The sequence below is a fragment of the Chlamydotis macqueenii genome, chromosome 17 (assembly GCF_036417535.1).
Source record: "Chlamydotis macqueenii isolate bChlMac1 chromosome 17, bChlMac1.mat, whole genome shotgun sequence".
Taxonomy (NCBI): domain Eukaryota; kingdom Metazoa; phylum Chordata; class Aves; order Otidiformes; family Otididae; genus Chlamydotis; species Chlamydotis macqueenii.
This window is the reverse complement of record NC_141572.1, coordinates 15,878,857-15,897,744: the sequence shown is the minus strand read 5'-3', so window position 1 is coordinate 15,897,744 and position 18,888 is coordinate 15,878,857. Positions and strand designations below refer to the sequence as shown.

Genomic DNA, 18,888 nt, shown 5'->3' with positions numbered 1-18,888 from the left:
TTCAAAAGTTGCGCAGGCCATCCAGAATCCTGAGGTCTAAGGAATAGTTTTTTTTTTTTTCCGCTATCCCGTTAGCTTTAGGATAGCAGAGGGCGTGAAATACCCATTGTATCTCCTCACCTTTTGCCCATCCCTGGACCACCCCGGCAGTGAAGTGACTGCCATTGTCTGATTGAATTGATTGGGTTTTTGGTAGGTAAAGCCTCAGCCCCTTTATGGTGTTCCAAATGTGGGCTGGGTGATCTCCGTTTTGATGTGCAGCCACCCATCTCACCAAAAAAGTCCCCTGCTTAGCAGTATTTAGGATTTCCTCCCATTTTTCCCTTTGCCACACAGGCACTCAATTAACCTCCCACTGATTTTGTTCCCAGAAAGGCAGCCACTCAATGCATCCCTTAAACACAGCATATGGGTCTGTATACACAAACACCGCTTCCCTGTTCTCCACGTCTCCTTATCACACTCCAAATTGCTACCAACTCTCCCACCTGAGCACCCCCCCACCTTCTGCTACTGCTCGGTATTTCCTGCCTCCCCCCCGCCTCTTTCAGAGGATGCCTCAGTGAACCGCATGTTCTGTAGGTGAGGTTCAAATGGAGAGGCAGGTTGGACATGAGAAGGAAGAGGTTCTAGGTCTGGGTGATCAGATAGTGGATGGCCGTAGTGCTCTAGCTGTGCGTACCACTTCCTCACTGCTTCTCCCTGTGCAGCCCCTACAGGGAGTGGGGTCCCAGTCAGTACCGGTTTCAGGATCTCAAATGGTCCCTGCAGAACGACGGACTGCTGCCATACAATTCTCTCGGCCTCCTGCAAAGCTAGGCCAAGCACAAAAGGCCACTCTCCCAAACTGAATATCGTTTCTCCGCATCCTCGAAGCTACGCGAATAAAACCCAACAGCATGAATCAGACCCTCAGGGCCACGCTGCCACATATGCATGGACAACCCATGAATTGAAATGCCCCGTTCAGTATGGAGTGGGTCTGTCAGGTGTACTGGCCCCAAAGGCTGCTATACCCCAGCCTCAAAGCAGTTTTAAGGCTTCCTCAGGGACAGGGTCCCGTCCCAGGAAGTTCTTTTGTACATCAGATCATATAAGGGTCAGGCTATGATGGAGAAATCTGGGATGTTTTCTCCAAAATACCAGGGCATGTCGAAATTCCCTTTTGTTTCCAGGCATTCCCACCTGTTCAAGCATAGTCACGGTTTCAGGGGGAACACACATTGTCCTGCCCCACCAAATACCCAGGAACTTTACTTCTGAGGAAGGGGGTTGTGGAATTTGGAGTCCTGAACTCCCCAGGTAAGTAATAATTTCTGTTTGGGTTTGTCCTACTATGTTAGTATCAGGGCCACCAATCAATACGTCATCAATATACTGACACACTTTGATGCCCTCCCCAGGAGTAATTTGGGCAGCTCTTGTGCCAATGCACCATGAGCAGCAGTTGGTGAATGGCGGTATCCCTGCGGAAGGCAGGTAAAAGTCAACTGCGTGCCTTCCCCTGGGAAAGCCAAACCATCTCTGTGTGCTTCTGGCAGGGGAACCATGACAAACATCTCTTGTACATCGATAGCTGCTAAGATTTGGTGGGCTTGTTCCTGTATAGTTGCAATTAATTCGGCTATGTTAGATATGGCAGCGGCCAAGGGGGCCAGTATTGGCATTTAGCAGTCGATAACGAACTGTTAATCGCCACACTTAGGTTTAGGACTGGCCCTACCGGGGGAGCCCCAAGGTGAATGGGCTGGAGTAATCATCCCCTGCCCCCGCAGCTCAGATATAACAGGGGCCACCCCCCGCAGGTCCCCAAGGGAAGGGGGCAGGGCCCAACATCCATGGTCCCTGAATGGGGCAACTCTGGCGCGGGCTGGAAAAATTGCATATCAACAGCTGGGAGACCCAACACCCATGCCCCGAGCAGATCCAGCCCCAGCACAGCTGCTGGAATTTCAGGGAGCAAAATACAGTCACCCCCAGTGAGAGACACCCTCCCTGCACATTCGGTTTCCATCTCCCTGGGTCCCCGGGAATATTTTTCTGAATTTCAGCCAAATCAGTAGTGGAATGGTATGCATAGTGACTTGTTGAGCTCCTCCATCATCAACAGCTTCTGTTTTAATTAGAGGTCACATTTTAGTTTCCTCTGTTCCAGGGGAAGGTCTCTCTTGTATGTGTTCTAAATCCTCAAAAGGGTCTAACAATTCTAATTCCTTTCCCTGGTCAGAAATTACATCCATGTTTCCCACACCAATCTGGGAATGGGTTTCATTCAATTGCTGCTTTAGTTCTTTTCCCGCTCCAAAACCTCTGCCAAAGTGCTGTGTAGCCTCTGGTCAGTCGCCCGCTCGCTGGCAAGACTGCACTGTGCAGAGAGACTTTTTGTCTCATTCTCCAGGTGTTCCTGTAAAGCTTTGACTTTTGTTGCCTACCCCTCTGCTTGTCGGGTCAGATACCGGAGCCCCACCAGGGCAGCTCCTAAAACCCCGCAAACCAACGCCCTTCCCTTTCCAAGTTTAAGTGTTCGTTCCTTTGCCAGAACGGCAGCTCGTGGATCAGGCCAATTACTTTGGGCCCAAGTCACACCAGAGGAAGAAGGTTGGGCATTACAGCCCTCTGGCTTCTCCAGGAGAAAGTTACAGTCTACAATCAGAGCTCCCTGGGAAGCCATACTGCCTACAATTCCAGGGAACTGATCCCTTCTAATTCTACAATTCCAGGGAACAGATCCCTTGTCCCTTTTGTGTGTGATGCCCCTCGGGGCGGGGGGGGGTGCGGCGCAGTGAAGGCATGGGCTTAACGATCGCTTTAGTACCAACGAGAGAATCCTGTCCCTGTTACGGCCCAGAGCGGTAGCAGATTTGTGATTCCCCCGGGCTAAAGGTGAAATGACACCAAACGATCGATTTAACATGTTATTTAACATCCAGTGGAACGACTTAACTTTGAAATCTTGGGAAGCATAAAGGGGCTGTTAGCCAGGGCTCACACCAGAACATTTCTAAGAAGGAAAAGGAGAAGATGGAAGAGAAAAAGAGGGAAAGAGATATCACCACCCTTGGATCCAGTGATGACAATGATAGGCGGGCGGGCAGATCCTCCAGTGGGGTGGCGGGGGGTGCGGCCGTGATGGTCTTCTGGTGGGGGGCTTGCACGGGGCTCACTGAGGCGGTATCTTTGATAGCCTAATCCCCGCCTCGGGTTCTGCCCCTTGAAGACTGGTAGGGTCTGGTTCCAGAGTCCTCTGCGCAGGCGCGAAGCGGGCGCTAAATGTGAGGGGTGGTGGGAAGCCCCTTCCCCCACCTCCCCCTGCTGTGTTACCGGACTCCCGCCGCCCCTGTGCAGGCTGCACCCTGCCCACAGCCACCGCTGTGTCTGAGACACGGTGACTCTGCCGGTCCCTCGCAGTGCTGGGCAGTATCGAGGTGACAGCTGTGGGAGGAATTTCCAATTTCCAAAATGGATGACTGTAAGCGCAGGCACAAAGGAGGGACTTGAGGGTGTCTTATAAAGAGAGGGGATGTTGCACAAAATGCAACTCATGTACTTCTCAGTACTTCTGCTGTAAGAAACAGCTGGACGCGGCAAAGACGGAGGGGACTGAGCACAGACATGGCATCAACAGGCGCAACTGTCGTGGGCAGGTGTAACTGCCACGGCTGTAGCGGGTGAGATGTTTTCAACAGGCAGCTCTGACAGCCTCCAAAGCTGCAACGGGGCACCTGTGTCAGATGCGAGGGAAAAACACACTCACTTAGAGAGGCGTGCGAGGCAGGTAAGTGGTGCAACCTCCGCCTTGAAGGTTTTAAGAGCTCAACTGGAAAAAGCCCTGAACAATGTGATGGAGCTTTTGAGTGCGCCTTGCTTGGAGCCGGTTATTTAGATGACCTCCAGAGGTCACTTTGTTCCTCTGGTTTTTAAAGGCATCACTAAACCCATAGGTCTACTTAACAAGGTTACAAAAAAAGTCCAATTGAAGCAGCTGCAGAGAAGGAGTACCAGGAGGGTTTTAAGAATGAAAAACTTGTTTTATCGGCACTTTAAAGTTCTTGCCTTGCTTTTCCTAGCAAAATGGAAGTTGAAGAGAGGACACATCAACTGTACTAATGAAAGTAACTCCAGGGAAGAAATGTCACTCAAACAAAAATATTTGGTACAAGATCAAAAAAATGCCCATTAAAAAAAAAAAGTTAAAACTGGAAATGGGAATTTTCTAGAGAACAGAGGGAAAAACCTAAGTAACACCTTCCTACCAGGAGAGCAGAAGGGATGAAACTGTCAGGAAGCTCAAGAAACATGTAAGAGCTGTTTGCCCCACCTTGGTGTACTCTGGGTGTTATGAATTAAGGCTTGCAAGCAGCAGCACCTCTGAACGGTATTTTAATGACATCTGGTTCTTTAAAATTTTTGCTGGCCACCCGGAAAGGACAAAGATTTCTTCTTTCACCTTAATATAAACTCAGTTTCTACAGATGGATCACGAAGCACCAGTGTGCCATCACAATTAACAAAACCTCCAATACGCGTAAGGAAATGGAGAAGACTGGTGGAGCTTGCTGGAGCACTGCCTCTCTGTCCAGGAAGGTGTACAGGGGTGTACGGGGTGGGGGGTGCTCCTTCCCTTCATTTATACCAGGATGTCCGGGCCCAGGTCCTGAATGATGCAGGCGGTCTCACTGCGTGCTGTTACAAGGACCTGGAATTCAGGTAACGAGCCAGAGTCTGCACTCTTCTCCTGCGCTATGTAGAACTTGGGAGCTCTCCAGGACTATAAACCATTAGTGCTTAAGACCTTCTGTGCCACAGATATTTAATCTGGAAATTTTTTTTTTTTTTTTGCAAAACATCTATTACACATTCAGCTGTCAAACGAACCCCAGTGGTCCATGGTCCATTTCATTTGGTGTTCCTGAACGTGGGCACTGCTTGGTCACGCGGTGTTTCTCCAAACCACCAGGCTGTTGGGGATTTCAGTTTTCTGAGCACTGAGTTCATGGACGTCTTGTCCTAGCAGACCTGAGAAGCTGGCTAGCCAGTGAACTCAAACTGAGTCACCTTGGCCATAAGTGGTCTGCTAGGAGCTGTAGTGCAGCCTCCAGCTGGGAGGACGAGGGAAAGGCGTTGTCCTTGCCACTGACCCAGGGCCAGATGTGACTCAGCAATGCAGGGTTCCAAATTCCAGCTCTCTAATAAAACTACCTGAAGAGCAAGTTGATCAAGGCAACACGAACCTGAGAGAGTGACAATAGAACAGAGGGTCGCTTTATTTTCAGCTGTCCAAGGAGTCCTGCCGCTGTTGCAATTACGTTTCAAAGAAACAGCAGCAACAGTGTGCAATAAAGTGACTGCTAGGAAAGAATCTGAACTCCACCTTTCTACTTCTGATGATCACAACCCACTGCGAGCAGCCTAGGAGGCCATCCTCTTCTAAAAGGATCATCAGCCTCTGACTGTTAGCACGGTGGCAATTCCACCTGCTTACGGAGACCCCACATTCGGGAACCTCACTGCCCTGGCAAGTGCCCCTACCCCCAGCCCCCTCAGAAGCACCAAGATTTCATCCCCTCCAGTCACACTCACACAGGGAATGTGTTTGATCTCCATGTAGCTCAAATTTCTGACTTGGCTTTCTCTAACCCAAGTTCAGTATCTGCAAAGTCCTCACCTCCTCTTCCATAACTCAAGGCTTATTTTTAAGTTGCTGCCAGGTTCTTACTTGAGACAACAACCTGCTAGGCGGGATGTTCTGGTCTTGCAGGTTTAGCACAAGAATATACCCCAGATGCACAAAGGGGATTCACACTTTTACCTCACTAAAAACACACAGCAACCCTCCTGCCATATCAGACACAGTTCCTATTTCTTTTAAAAATAAATATTTATAAACAAGAGAAAGAGATACAGAGATCTACAATGTTAAAATTGTTCCTGCCAACAGCACAAATGTCTTTTTCATGTGAAGTCACAAGAACAACTTGTACATTAACACGAAGTAAGTACTATCTAAAAACCCTCCCCCCTCAACAGCTGCCATAGTCCTCCACTGCAGCAATCCAGATCTCCCATTGCAGCAATCAGTGCTTCTGCACTTCTCTAGGACTTGTACCAGGTCTGCTCAATCTCCTTTTGTGATCAAGTCCTCAATGTATGCATCCAGTTCATCATCTGTATTAATATCAATGTCCTGAAACCAAAGGCACAAGAAATACCAGTGAAAAGTGAATCTTGAAGAACAGTGCAAGAACAGACAGGACAGAGCAGCACAGCATCCTCTGCCACATCTCTCCTGGTCAGCCTCTACACCCAGACTTCCAGCACTCTCCAGCTGCTGACATCTGCTGTGAAAGCACGACCAGCTTTCCTTGTCAGAGCCTGATGGACGGTGCCTGGACACCAGTCAGCACTTGATGCTCGGGCTAAAACATCCCAAGTGCCTGGAGGGGCCTGGGTCTGGGGAAGGCTGCTACTGGTTTCATTCCCTTCCCTCACTCACCTCCTGCACTTTCTGCAGAAGGGCCACAATGTTAGTCCTCAGCTTCTGCAGTTTCTCCTCTGTTTCCTTCAGCTTTCTCTCCGAGTTGCGAAGGTTTTCTTCACAGGCTTTGGCTCGGGCATCGGCACGTGACTGATATGAATTGCACAGGTTCTGCAGACCCACCTCATACTGTTTGAAATACTCTTTCTGTAGAAGACAAAACACAGTGGATGACACGTTAAGAAGAAACACTAAGCACCAAGAAAACACCAGCACTCGCAGCTTATAGAAGAGTCCAGCTACAGGCACCTGGTGACCGAGCACCACCAGCCTAACACCGCGCCCCTGTGTGCCTTCTCCAGTCATTACCATGCTCACATTTACATTTCTGATTTGCGTACTGCAGGCAGCACAAAAATCACACACATTTTCACATTCCTCAAAGACCACAACTACAAGAAAATCTGCCTGAATTCAGATTAAGGATGCAGCATGTTTTAAGAAACCTAAAAGCACAGTTATGCTGTAGAAAGTTCTGACAGCTTCTGTACACAGTGAGTTTCCTTAGTATAGACCACCCTGACAACACAGCTTATTACTGCAAGGCAGGAATGTCTACACTTGCAGAAAACTCCAGATGAGACCAATGTGTCCTGTGGAAGCAGCAGAACTCAAGCAGATGCCTGAAGTAAGAGAGAGAAAAGAGAAAGAAAGTGGCTTTTATCATCTGGTCATCTGCAGGTGGCTTTTGTCACCCATCAATGCCTCCTGCAAAGGTCTCCCTTTGTGGTATGTCAGAGAAGAGAGAAGTCAGAGAAGCCAGTACTATTTCTCTGCACTTCAGCCAGCACTGGACCTTCCTATATCAGCTCGCAGATACTGGTTCAGGCTCAGCTCCATCTGTTCCTTGCTCAGATAAATGGAGGCCACACCAAAAGCCTCAAAATACACAGCTGACTCAGAGTCTGTCAGTTTGCTCACCTGGAGAAGTGTGAGGGGGGTTGGCCTCCATCTTCCATTTTTAAGATTGCCTCCACGTAAGTTATATTTATATGGCTGGGGGAAAAACGAACAGGTATGCCTACAAACCTCTAATGTGGCCTCTCTTTTTTAAAAGCTTAAGACCAACGGACAAGAAGTTAGGAGAGCAGCAGCCAACAGCTTTCCCACACAGATGTATGGTAATTTAAAAAAATCCTCAGACAACAACTGTCAAAAGACCTAAGGCACATTTCAGAGGCTCTTTTTCTCAGCTATGTTAGTCTGCTAAGGATCCAAATAACCTTTTGAAGAAGTGCAATCTTGCATCAACAGGATGCACACTTGCTATAAGAATGGAATGCGTGTGGGGAAAAACCCCAAACTTCCTTTTCTTGAAATACTGAACTCACCAAGGGAAATGCCAACAGCCCTTCCGAGCTCATGGAAGTCAGCTCCTTCTTGGAGATAGGAAAATTTGGAGGTAAGAAGTACCGCAAACAATTTCTATGCAGGAAAGAAAAACACAAAGCCAGAACTGGGAGTTTAAAAGACTAAAGCAATCATTCTGCAGCAGCTCACAAGAACTGCAGTGAACTCACCGAAGGATCTGGACCAGTAAGTCTACTGTTTCTTGGTTGCTGCTGGGACCAGTGGTGTCTGGCTCAATTCTGATACAGTCTGAGGTGGAAGGTTCAGCCACAAAAATATCCTCTACCTTCTGTGTATCTGGAGTGTGGTACTCAGGAGAGGGAGGCCTCATCAGCCTCACATCCTCACTGCCCTTCTCTACCCTGAAAAAAACATAGTAAAGTCAGATATCTTTTTCTACACGGGCCATATCTGAAACACTGTTAAGAGCTTCCTCAGAACCTGTACCAAGCTGTCACTCTGAGACCTCTAGATTACACAACAGCTGCCTCCGCAGACACATCACATCAAAGCGATGGGCAGACTGTATGGAGTCTGTCATGCTCATTCCTTACGAAGCAGTTGGACAGTCCTGAGACACACACGCTCCCTGACATGACAGTAACGTATTTGTCTTCAGCATCTACAGAAGTAAAATGGGCTTTTCCTCCTGAAAGTAAAGCAAGCCTCCAAAATCCAGTAGCTAGAGATAGTTACCAGCGATCCCTTGGTGTGGTGTCTGTAGGAACATAATCAAACTTCACCTTCCAGCGTACCGCATGCTTGCCCATTTCCACAGCTGTGACACGCCCTGTGAACCACACCTTGTTCACACGCACTTCCACGTGCAGCCCTTTATCTGCAAGGAGGATGATAGTGAAGATGTTTGCAAATATTCAGAGGCTGGAGAGCACATTCTGCATGAGCTCTAGAGAAGACAAGCACCCTCAGCAGGGAGCAACCCTAAATCTGTGATAATGCCTTCATGTCTTATGTAAACCATAAAAACACTGCTGTCACAGTTCAGTTCCTACTCAGAAACATTAAGACGCAAGGAAATTATACGGCATTTTCAGGGCTCTCCAGGCTCGTGTTGGCCACTAGGACAATTTGTCACGTGTTCCTCATGAGTCACTTTCCAGAAAGCTCCTTGGGAACGAGCTGAAGAAATGGCCTGCTCTGGCAGAAGGTGCAATACCATCTAGGCTATTGTCTTTCCTGGGGGTCTCTTGGCCCCTCTTCTCTCACAGCAGTGCAGCAGGTCTAGATATAGTCCTCTGCATTTCCCAGCTAACGTTGCTCCACAATCCATTCAGTAAGGAAGGGTGAGCAGGACATCAGTCTACACCATGCAGCCAAGCATCACACCCGTTAAGGTGACACAACCCTCAGATTACTGATCCTCCCATACCACAATTGCCTCTTGTCTAATCAAGGGGTTCCTGGCCAAAATGTTTCATGCGAGTGAGAGTAATCTCAGGGTTTGGGACCCAAATTTACACGAACTCTTTAAAAGCTCATTAATGAAATCACATTTAGCCAGCAAATCTAGTCCTGCAACTGTTCTTTTCCACTGTGTTAGATACCGGAGGCAGTTCAAGGGTTCACTTCTCACCTTTCTGAGCTTTCTTCAGTTCTGCCAGCTCTTCTTCCCCAGCACTGTCTGTGAGCTGTGAGCATAGAGAGCTCAGATTAGCTGCCTCCCAGCAAGATTATACACACTTGACAAATACCTTCTGCTGAGGAAACCAGCACACTCTCACCTCTACCACAACCTCACTGGAATCTTTCTTCTCTTCTTTCACTGTCACAAATCTGCCTCGTTTTGTCTTCTCCTTCTTGTGCTCCCCCTCCTCAGACCCATCCTGTGTGGCGTTCAAGGTCCTCTTCCGAGTGGTGGAGGCCTGCAGGAAGCAAACAAGCTGTAGCTATAATTTCCGCATGCTACCAACCAAAACCTTCTTCCAGCCAAGTTAAAAAAGCCCCAAATGCTCAGTGTCCAGTATTTCATTTGATAGTTAATTAGCTTTTCCAGAAGGGTTTAGGAGCTGCTATGTGATCATGCAAATGCTCACCCTCCCACTCCACGTTCTTTTTTTTTGAGGGAAACAGTCCCATCTGAGAGGAAAGAAATGAAACAAGCCTTCACAAGGGGTGTAGAATGGCACCCTAACCCAAGAGTTGTAAAAGTTATCTTGTCCTGCACAGGGATTACGGTGCAAATCCCATGTGAAAGAGCAGATACGCTACGCAAGGCAGTAGGTAAGGAGCTGACAGCTTTCATCCCATCAAGTCTCACCTGTGGGCATTTGACAGTGGCAGATTTCTTTAGTGCTGGTGTCTTGGCAGCTTTTGGACTGATTGTCTCACGTGAGCTTTTGGGGTTCTGCAGGGCAGCAGAGGGTGTTTTCATTGTTGTACTTTGTTTGGCATGGGTCTTTAAAGTGCTGTTAGACTTTCCAGTGGTCACAGTGTGCTGGTGTATCCTGGAAGTGCTGGCCTCCTCCCTGGAGAGCACAATTGCCAGTCTGGGAGCGTTGAAATCTGGCCAAGCTGAAGCGCATTTTTTCGGCTGATTGACAGACTTGGGAAGAGACATAGGTGGTGGTGGTCTGCTGGGAGCGTTCTTGATTATATCAGGTAAAGGAGGAGACCTTGGGCGCTGAGGTCGAGTCTGTGACTGGGTGTTCTGAAACAAATGAGGGTACAGAGAGAGAAAGGATGGAAAAGTCAGGCACTGCTTTTCAGCACAGCTAAGGATAGCACAGAAGAGTACGAAGCCGACAGCGGTATCCCGTTTACCTCCCCTGCAGGCCGTGTGGTCACTTCCAGAGGAAGTTTCTTTAAGTCAGCTTGAGATCGAACTGGAGTGGTTTTCTGGTAAAGAAAAAAAAAATTCAAAAAATCAGAAAGGCCATCCTTAAAAGCTGTCAGGGTCTGCCTGAAACCCACCCAGCAAACAGTTTTCCCGTTTAAAATCAACAATTATAAGAAGGTGTGTTCTGTGTCCTTCAAGAGACACCCCTTCATCCAAACACCAGCAGTCACTCCCATTTTTCTGGCAGAAAATGAAGGGCAAGCTGAGATGCTTGTTTTCTGTTACTAAAACAACCCCTATCCCATGAAGGAGCACAGGTGGCATTAGAGGCTGAGACAGACATGACTTGGCATCAGCCATTTGCACTCATAGGTCCCCCAAATGTGCTGTGCTTAGCTGGAGACCTCCAGATTCACCTGCAGAGCTTCGAGCTTTTCCTGCTGCTGGCGGATTTTCTCTGTCAGTTCTTTCTGTTTTTCTTCCTGTGATTTCAAGTCTTTCTTCAGAGTTCCCAGTGGTACCTTCTGCTTCTGCTCTGCAGCTTCACATCTAGCACAAAGGGAAAGCAAGAGAACCTCAGCAATGACAGCAGAGCCTGCACCTTCTCACACACACAGCACTGTCCCCATATCCCATCCCAAATGCAGCAGCAAACCCCCTTTCCTTTGTGCAGTAGCCACGACCTCAAGAACGGTGATTTCCTTCTTAGGAAACACATACACAATTTAAGAATCAAAAGCACAGTTAGAAACCAAGCCATTTACACTGGCAATTACCAATTCAGAGCCTGGGAGTGAAACAACGCTTAGGAACAGCTGCGACTAGTTTTCTGTACTGTGTCTGTAGTGTGGACTTTCACAGCAGTTTCCCTTCCTATCAACTTAGGTCTTCATATCAATTCATCTTTTTACAGGCTTCCTTTCCATTCAGAACGGAAAGGTTATTACCAGTAACTCGTGATTACGATGTTGTTTGCGCGAGCCTTCCAACAGAAGACGCGCTTTGCTGTGCCCAAGGCCGCAGAGTTGTCCTTTGCAACATCCCTTAACTTTTTGCTTTTCCCATCCTGTTCAGCTTATGGCCTGCAAAACAGTGGCGAGTATCCTACTCCCTCAGGTCCTCTCAGCTGCGGAATCCCGGAAGAGTCCTTGAGAGAGGAGGAAAACACAGGCAGGAAATACACGAAAGGGGACTGGCAGCAGTGCCCCAGCAGTTTAGTCAGAGGACATCCTCAGCACAGCCACACTCCTCGTAGCTCCGCACCGGGGCACAAGTACATGGAGCAACAGGGAAGTCAGCACTGGTATTCTTCCAATGACAGGTGCCGAAAGGAAGAAGCCAGAAAATCAATACTTTTCAAATATCAACATCAACACTTCTTTGTTGCCTGTTCAGCCACAGATGTTACATTTTTATTCCAATCAAAAGTTACCACCTGGATTCACTCTCTTTGTCTCTAAGCACTGAGCCAAGGCAACTAAATTACAGCTGAGCAGCTTCCCTTGCTGTACAACAAAGACAAGAACCAGCTTCTAGCAGGCTCTCTCTCCACAGAGCAGCAGCAGCCCAGAGCAATCATCTTCCTCATTCAAATGACTAGTTTCTACCTAAATGTTGTAACTGTGAAACACAACGCTGGTAAATAAATCAATGCAGTAGTAGCAATAAAGACAATTGCAAAGACCCCACTGAACACATATTGCTCCCAGCCTGCCCTTATGACTATTCCTCAACTGCTGTCCATGCTACCTACATTAAAATTAACATGCATAACCTAGGGCTACAATCAAATTTCCAGTGGCAGAGCAGAAAAACTATAAAGGAACTTAATCTCACCAAATCACTTGTTGAGGCTGGAGGTCATCAGCTCCAAATCACTTGCTGAGGCCTCTGGAGATGATCTGCTCCAACTCGCTGCTCAGGCAGGCCCACTCAGAACTGGGTGCCACGGACACAGAATCATGGAATCACAGAATGGTTTGGGTTGGAGGGGACCTTTAACGGCCATCCAGTCCAACCCCCCTGCAAGAAGCAGGGACATCTCCAACCAGATCAGGTTGCTCACAGCCCCAGCCAACCTGGCCTGGAACGTTTCCAGGGATGGGGCATTCACCACCTCTCCGGGCAACCTGGGCCAGTGCTCCACCACCCTCAGTGTAAAACATCTCTTCCTTATGTCCAGTCTGAATCTCCGTCCCTCTGTTTTAAAACCATTACCCCTCATCCTGTCACACCAGGCCCTGCTGAAGAGTTTCCCCTCATCTTTCCCACCAGCCCCCTTTAGGTACTGGAAGGCCGCTCTCAGGTCTCCCCGGAGCCTCCTTTTCTCCAGGCTGAACAGCCCCAGCTCTCTCAGCCTGGCCTCACAGGAGAAGTGCTCCAGCCCTCTGATCATCTGAGGCAAAAAAGTCATTGAGTACCTCAGCCTTTTCCATGTCCCGAGTAACCAGGTCTCCCGTTTTCTTCCACAGAGGGCCCACATTTTCCCTGGACTCCTTTTATCCCCAGCGTACCTATAGAAGCGTTCCTTGTTGCCCTTGACATCTCTGGCCAGATTTAATTCTGTCAGGGCTTTAGCCTGCCTCACCTCATCCCTGGCCACCTGGACAATCTCTCTGTATTCCTCCCAGGCTGCCTGTCTTTGCTTCCACCCTCTGTAGGCTTCCTTTTTGTTTTTCAGCTGGTCCAGGAGCTCCTGGCTCATCCGTGTAGGTTGCCTGGCATTTTAGCCCGACTTCCTCTTTGTCGGGATGCATTGCTCCTGAGCTTGGAGGAGGTGATCCTTGAATATTAACCAGCTTTCTTGGGCCTCACTTCCCTCCTGGAATATCTCCAAGGACGCAGACTGCACAACCTCCCTGGGCAACCTGTGCCAGGGCTCCATCACCCTCACAGGAAAAAAGTGTTTCCTGATGCACAGAGAGAACCTCCTGTGTGCTGGTTTGTCTGCACTGCCTCTGGTCCTGCCACTGGGCACCACTGGGAAGAGCCAGGCTCTGTCCCCTCTGCAGCCTGCCTTCAAGTATGTATACACATTTATGAGATCCCCTTGAGCATTCTCTGCTCCAGGCTGAACAGCATACATTGGGGCCTGGGGTTATTCTTCCCCAGGGGCAGGATTTGGCTTCTCCTGGTTGAACCTCACAAGGTTCCTGTTGGCCCCATTCTCCAGCCTGTCCGGGTCCCTCTGGGTAGACATACGACCCTCTGTTGTATCAGCCACTCCTCCCAGTTTGGTGTCCTCTACAGATGTGCTGCGGGTGCATTCTGCAATCTGTATACTGCACAGATGCCCACCAACGTGTCAGCTCCAAATACATACATCGTCACTACCTTTCCACAGACTGTGAGCACAGCTTCAGCTACAGAATTAGTGCCTATCCCTCCAATTGTTCTCAAAGAGCAGATGATCAGAAAAGAAAAAAACAAAATGTGCAGGTAAGGCACACTGCAGAAAAGTCTTTATATTGACAATTCTTACCTGTCTTGTTCAGCATCAGGGTTCATAGAGCACACCCAGCTGTCAGGGTAATTCTTCTCCACTGAACTCAGCTGGAATGGGAGAGTCCGCCATTTCAGACATACATCTGTTAGACAAATATTGGCAAGTCAGAGATATACAGCCTGAGCCACAAAATCTTTTTTTTCCATAGCACTTCTCAAGCCCATTTAATGCCTAAGGACCAAACCAATTTCCAAAGTATATCCCATGAAAAGAAGACTAGTGGCCAAAAAAAAAAAAAAAAAAAGAGAGACAGCTACAGGATATATGGAGTCAAATCTTGCTTCACGCTCACAAAATACTTGGAGGAAGACCTCAAATCTTGTACAAGGCATCCATAACAAGAATCTGATGAAGCCTGGCATCAACCAGTACTAGAGAACCTCACACTCACTGCTGCAGTAACAGCACATACAAACCAAACTGAACAGCCAGTCCTGAAATCACTGCTCATCTCAGAAGTCGGGCTCTTACTCATATTAACACAAAACAAGTCAGAGATTTATCCACTTAAAAAAAATTATAATAATCTAATAAATTTTAGATGAACCTGGAAGATAGATTTGGCTTCCAGAGCATTGCTGGTCTACCAGGAAAGCAACAGCTTAAAAAAAACCAAGTTTTGCCAAGAAAATGGAAATGTTCTTAAATCAGGCTCTGGAAGGATGTCAACAGCAGAGGATAAGAGAAATTACAGGAAAGCCCCTCCTCTTGGGAGGAACTTGGAAAGGACTAAGAAAACCATCAAGGCGGGAGAGCCTAACAAAATAATTGCACAAGACTGGCCTCACATTCCTTGCTACATCCTCATTCCCAAGTCCTGCGGGGAAAATGAGGTCGAGGGAGTTTGGTGTCCCTCTACTAAGAGACAAAGGGGTTGTGTTGAGATCTCCTGTACCCCAGTATGGGCTTAGCCAGAGCTGTTTAGAGGTGCACAGAAGAGAATCTGCATTCAATTTGAAAGTCAACTGTTAAACGGTTCCTTTCTCTGCTCTCATGTAGCATGATTAGCAGGCCAGTGTATTAGAATACAAATTACTTGGCCACTTTCCATTACCTACGAGGAAGTTTCAAATGTTATTCTAGTGTTGGGATGGGTGGCTTTGGCCAGTTCCAGTTCATGTGACATTTTTAAGCCCATTCTCAGCATTGCTGCTGGCCACACCTGCCCTGTTCTGTAAAGGCACCTGAAGAACATCACGGTTAGTAAACTGTGTAGGAAAGGAACCTTTCGCCAAGATATCAACGTGCAGACAAAGGCAACTCACAGAAGGAAACAAGCCCTAGAAGGGGATAATGATAGCAAAGCTCCTCTCAAATCTCCCACCCATTTAGCTGCTCCCCAACCCCAGCCAGGAGTCCCTCCCCTCTTCCCCAGGAGGACCAGCCTTCTAATTGCAGCCTGGTCAGACGCACCGCACTGAATTGTGGTAGGAATCTCCATGGCTCTCCGGCGTTTGTAGCGCAGTTCACTAGACGGAGGCTGGTTCCAGTTTGCTGACAAATAACCAAATTCATCCCAGAACTTGATGATACCTCTCTGGGCTGGAAAACAAACAAGCAAGCCTCCACTCAGTATGGAGCCACCACCACAAAAATCACCACCTGCATTCCTGGCTGCCCGCCCCCTTAGCTGCCTTCCAGCCACCAAAGTTTCCCCTTCCACCCCCTGGTTAATTGCGAAGCTTCATCACCTATAGCAACATCCTTCCAATATTGAGCCAAATGCTCTCCCATGGCCTTCAGCAAGTGTCGATACTCTTTCGCATCAGCAAAGTCTTGTTTATTATGGGTTGGCTCCAGAACCAAATAGGGCACGTCCACCACGCCTACCACTCCACCACATGCCCTGGAAGAGGGGAACACAGTCACAAACATCATTAAACTACCAGGTCATTGTTCAACGGAATGATATTGAAAATAGCAGGTTACACACACACACACACTCACCCACTCATTCCTGCAGCAGTACTGTTCTTGATTGATCAGCTTTCTAAGTCAGACTTGAGTTAGCATGCAAAAAGTAAGGTGAGCTCAAATATTTGTATTTCCTTTCAAGATCTATTCTCCCTGTCCCTGGAATGAGGCCAGTATTGCTACCAGTATTCATCAGCCCCAGATGCCAGCATTGAGCACAAAAGCCTGCTAGTGCTGTGGGTATGACCAAAATCTCTGTAGAGAACTCTCTATTAAGAAACAAGGGAAATATTGGGCAATATTAAATATAATTTATTTGTCAGAATTCAAAGTAAAGGCTGACAACATGCTTGTGAAGAATGATTAATGCAGAACAAGGTTATTGCACAGCCTAAGCTACATGCCAGCCTTAAGCGAAAAGATTGCTGAAAAATCTCCAGAAACTCACATGCCACCCTCCAGCTGTGGGCCCACCTTCTCATACATCTTTATCAGTCGACTGCAGTTATAAATGAACATGCCATCCAATTCGCGCTGCTCAATATTCACGCCAAAGATAAAATTCAGTTCTTTGGGTTCCTTCAGCGCCCTGTAACAGAATGAAACAGTCTCAGAGATGCTGAATGTAAAACTAATTATTTCCTGTCATTAGACAGAAGGTATGAACATACAAAAACTTTGCAAGAGAGACACCCATTTAGGCTGGATAGTATCTGTTCAGATAATGTAATTATTCATTCTGGTTTGTTTTCTCCTTCAGGAATGGATTCTGGTTTTTATTTCAGATCTGCTTGTTCAAAAAAGATTACAGTTAACTAGTTTTATGAAGGCACCATTAGGTATAGACTGGCCCTTTCCAATACTATTTTGGTTTCTGTTTTCCAGATGCAGATATCTATAAAGCATGGAAATCAAGATTTTGATACAAAGCTACAGTCTTGATAGTCAGATTCTGGGAAAGTTCTCGTAATTACAAATTTATACAACACTATTACTCATCAGTTCAAAAGCTGTAAGATACAACACACAGCCCAAACAGAGCTCTTTTTTTTTCTGAAAATGGCAGGATAGCAATTTGCATGATTTTCACTTCATCTATGCAGCAGCCGACTTCAACAAAAGTTGGCCTGAAGTATGTTTGTGAGCACATACAGATTTGTGAATCTCAATCATTAATTATCAGGGATTGTATCTCCTGCAATGCAGAAAGCCTTAAGAGATTTAGCTCTGCATTATAAATCAAACAAAATCCTCATGTCTCACAAACAGTACTATTGCTCTTTAACAGACTGTGTTTGTTTTGTGTAGCACGGGGGCTGTGGTGGCAGCTTCTGCAAGAAGCTGCTAGAAGCTTCCCCTTTGTCCAGTGGATTCGGCCGGGCCTAGGGCGGACCCGCTGCTGGCCAGGGCCGAGCCAATTGGTAGCATAATGTCCCGTGATAACGCCTCTGCCATAACGTATTTAAGAAGGGGAAAAATAATTTAAAAAACAGAAGGAATAAGATATGAAGAAGCAGAAGCTGGGAGCAGAGAGGGGGAGGCGTGAGCCTTGTGGACCTTGCAGGCCTCACCCTCTGGCCTCCCGCCGGGCAGCCAACTGGGCCCGACTCGGCCTGGCCCGGCTGAGAGAAGCGGAGAGGAGATGAGATGTGAAGAGACCCTGAGAGGCAACTGACAGCCTGTTTTGAAGGATTTCTGGTGAGAGGAATGGCTGCAGACGCCAAGGTTGGTGAAGAAGGAGGGGGAGCAGTAATGCGGCTCCTGGGCAGAATTCCCCTGCAGCCCGTGGTGATGGCCACGGTGGAGCCAGCTGTGCCCCTGCAGCCCGGGGAGCCCACGGAGGAGCAGAGATCCCTCTGCAGCCTCGGGAGGACCCCACACCGGAGCAGGCGGGTGCCTGAAGGTGGCTGTGGCCCGTGGAGGTCCCGCTGGGGCAGCCGTTCTGGAGGGTCTGCACCCTGTGGAAGAGATGACCCACGCCGGAGCAGTTTCACGAGGGACTGTGGCCCATGGAAGGGATCCCACACTTGAGCAGGGGAGGAATGTAAGGAGTTCTTCCGCCGAGGAGGAAGGAGTACCATAAAGCGACATGTGATGTACTGACCGTAATCCCCGTTCCCTCTTCCCCCCTGTGCCACTCAGGGTGGGGAAGGAGAATGCATCGACAGCAGCCCTGAGGAGAAGGACTTGGGTGTACTGGTGGACAAGAAGCTCAACATGAGCTGGCAATGAGCCCTTGCGGCGCAGAAAGCCAACCGCATCCTGGGCTGCATCAAGAGGAGCGTGGCCAGCAGGTCGAGGAGGGGGATTCTGCCCCTCTACTCTGCTCTGGTGAGACCCCCCCTGCAGCACTGTGTCCAGCTCTGGAGCCCCCTGCATCAGAAGGACACGGACCAGTTGGAGAAGGTCCAGAGGAGGCCACGCAGATGCTCAGAGGGCTGGAGCAGCTCTGCTGTGAGGACAGGCTGAGAGAGTTGGGGCTGTTCAGCCTGGAGGCTCTGGGGAGACCTGAGAGTGGCCTTCCAGTGCCTAAAGGGGGCTGCAGGAAAGATGGGGAGAGACTCTTCAGCAGGGCCTGGTGTGACAGGACGAGGGGTGATGGTTTTAAAATAGAGGGAGGTAGGTTTAGATCAGATATTAGGAAAAAGTTTTTTAAACTGAGGTTGGTGGAGCACTGTCCCAGGTTGCCCAGAGAGGTGGTGGATGCCCCATCCCTGGAAACATTCCAGGCCAGGTTGGATGGGGCTCTGAGCAACCTGATCTGGTTGGAGATGTCCCTGCTCCTGG

At 48.3% G+C, this 18,888-nt stretch overlaps 1 protein-coding gene across 3 annotated transcripts in view; it reads right to left on the bottom strand.

The window, feature by feature from the left end:
* Window positions 1-5,576: 5,576 nt before the first annotated feature.
* The window catches only part of MORC2 (MORC family CW-type zinc finger 2), a 54,607-nt gene continuing 41,295 nt past the window's right edge, over window positions 5,577-18,888 (bottom strand). For all 3 annotated transcript variants that reach the window (XM_086761236.1, XM_086761237.1, XM_086761238.1), the window contains 14 exons: window positions 16,550-16,690; window positions 15,879-16,033; window positions 15,601-15,729; window positions 14,164-14,269; window positions 11,099-11,231; window positions 10,667-10,741; window positions 10,164-10,553; window positions 9,628-9,768; window positions 9,480-9,534; window positions 8,582-8,723; window positions 8,056-8,247; window positions 7,867-7,960; window positions 6,494-6,682; window positions 5,577-6,184 (listed from right to left, as the gene is read on the bottom strand). In XM_086761236.1, the coding sequence (XP_086617362.1) occupies window positions 6,116-6,184; window positions 6,494-6,682; window positions 7,867-7,960; window positions 8,056-8,247; window positions 8,582-8,723; window positions 9,480-9,534; window positions 9,628-9,768; window positions 10,164-10,553; window positions 10,667-10,741; window positions 11,099-11,231; window positions 14,164-14,269; window positions 15,601-15,729; window positions 15,879-16,033; window positions 16,550-16,690 (2,011 nt within the window). In that variant the 3' untranslated portion in view covers window positions 5,577-6,115. The remainder of the gene's footprint in view (window positions 6,185-6,493; window positions 6,683-7,866; window positions 7,961-8,055; window positions 8,248-8,581; window positions 8,724-9,479; window positions 9,535-9,627; window positions 9,769-10,163; window positions 10,554-10,666; window positions 10,742-11,098; window positions 11,232-14,163; window positions 14,270-15,600; window positions 15,730-15,878; window positions 16,034-16,549; window positions 16,691-18,888) is intronic.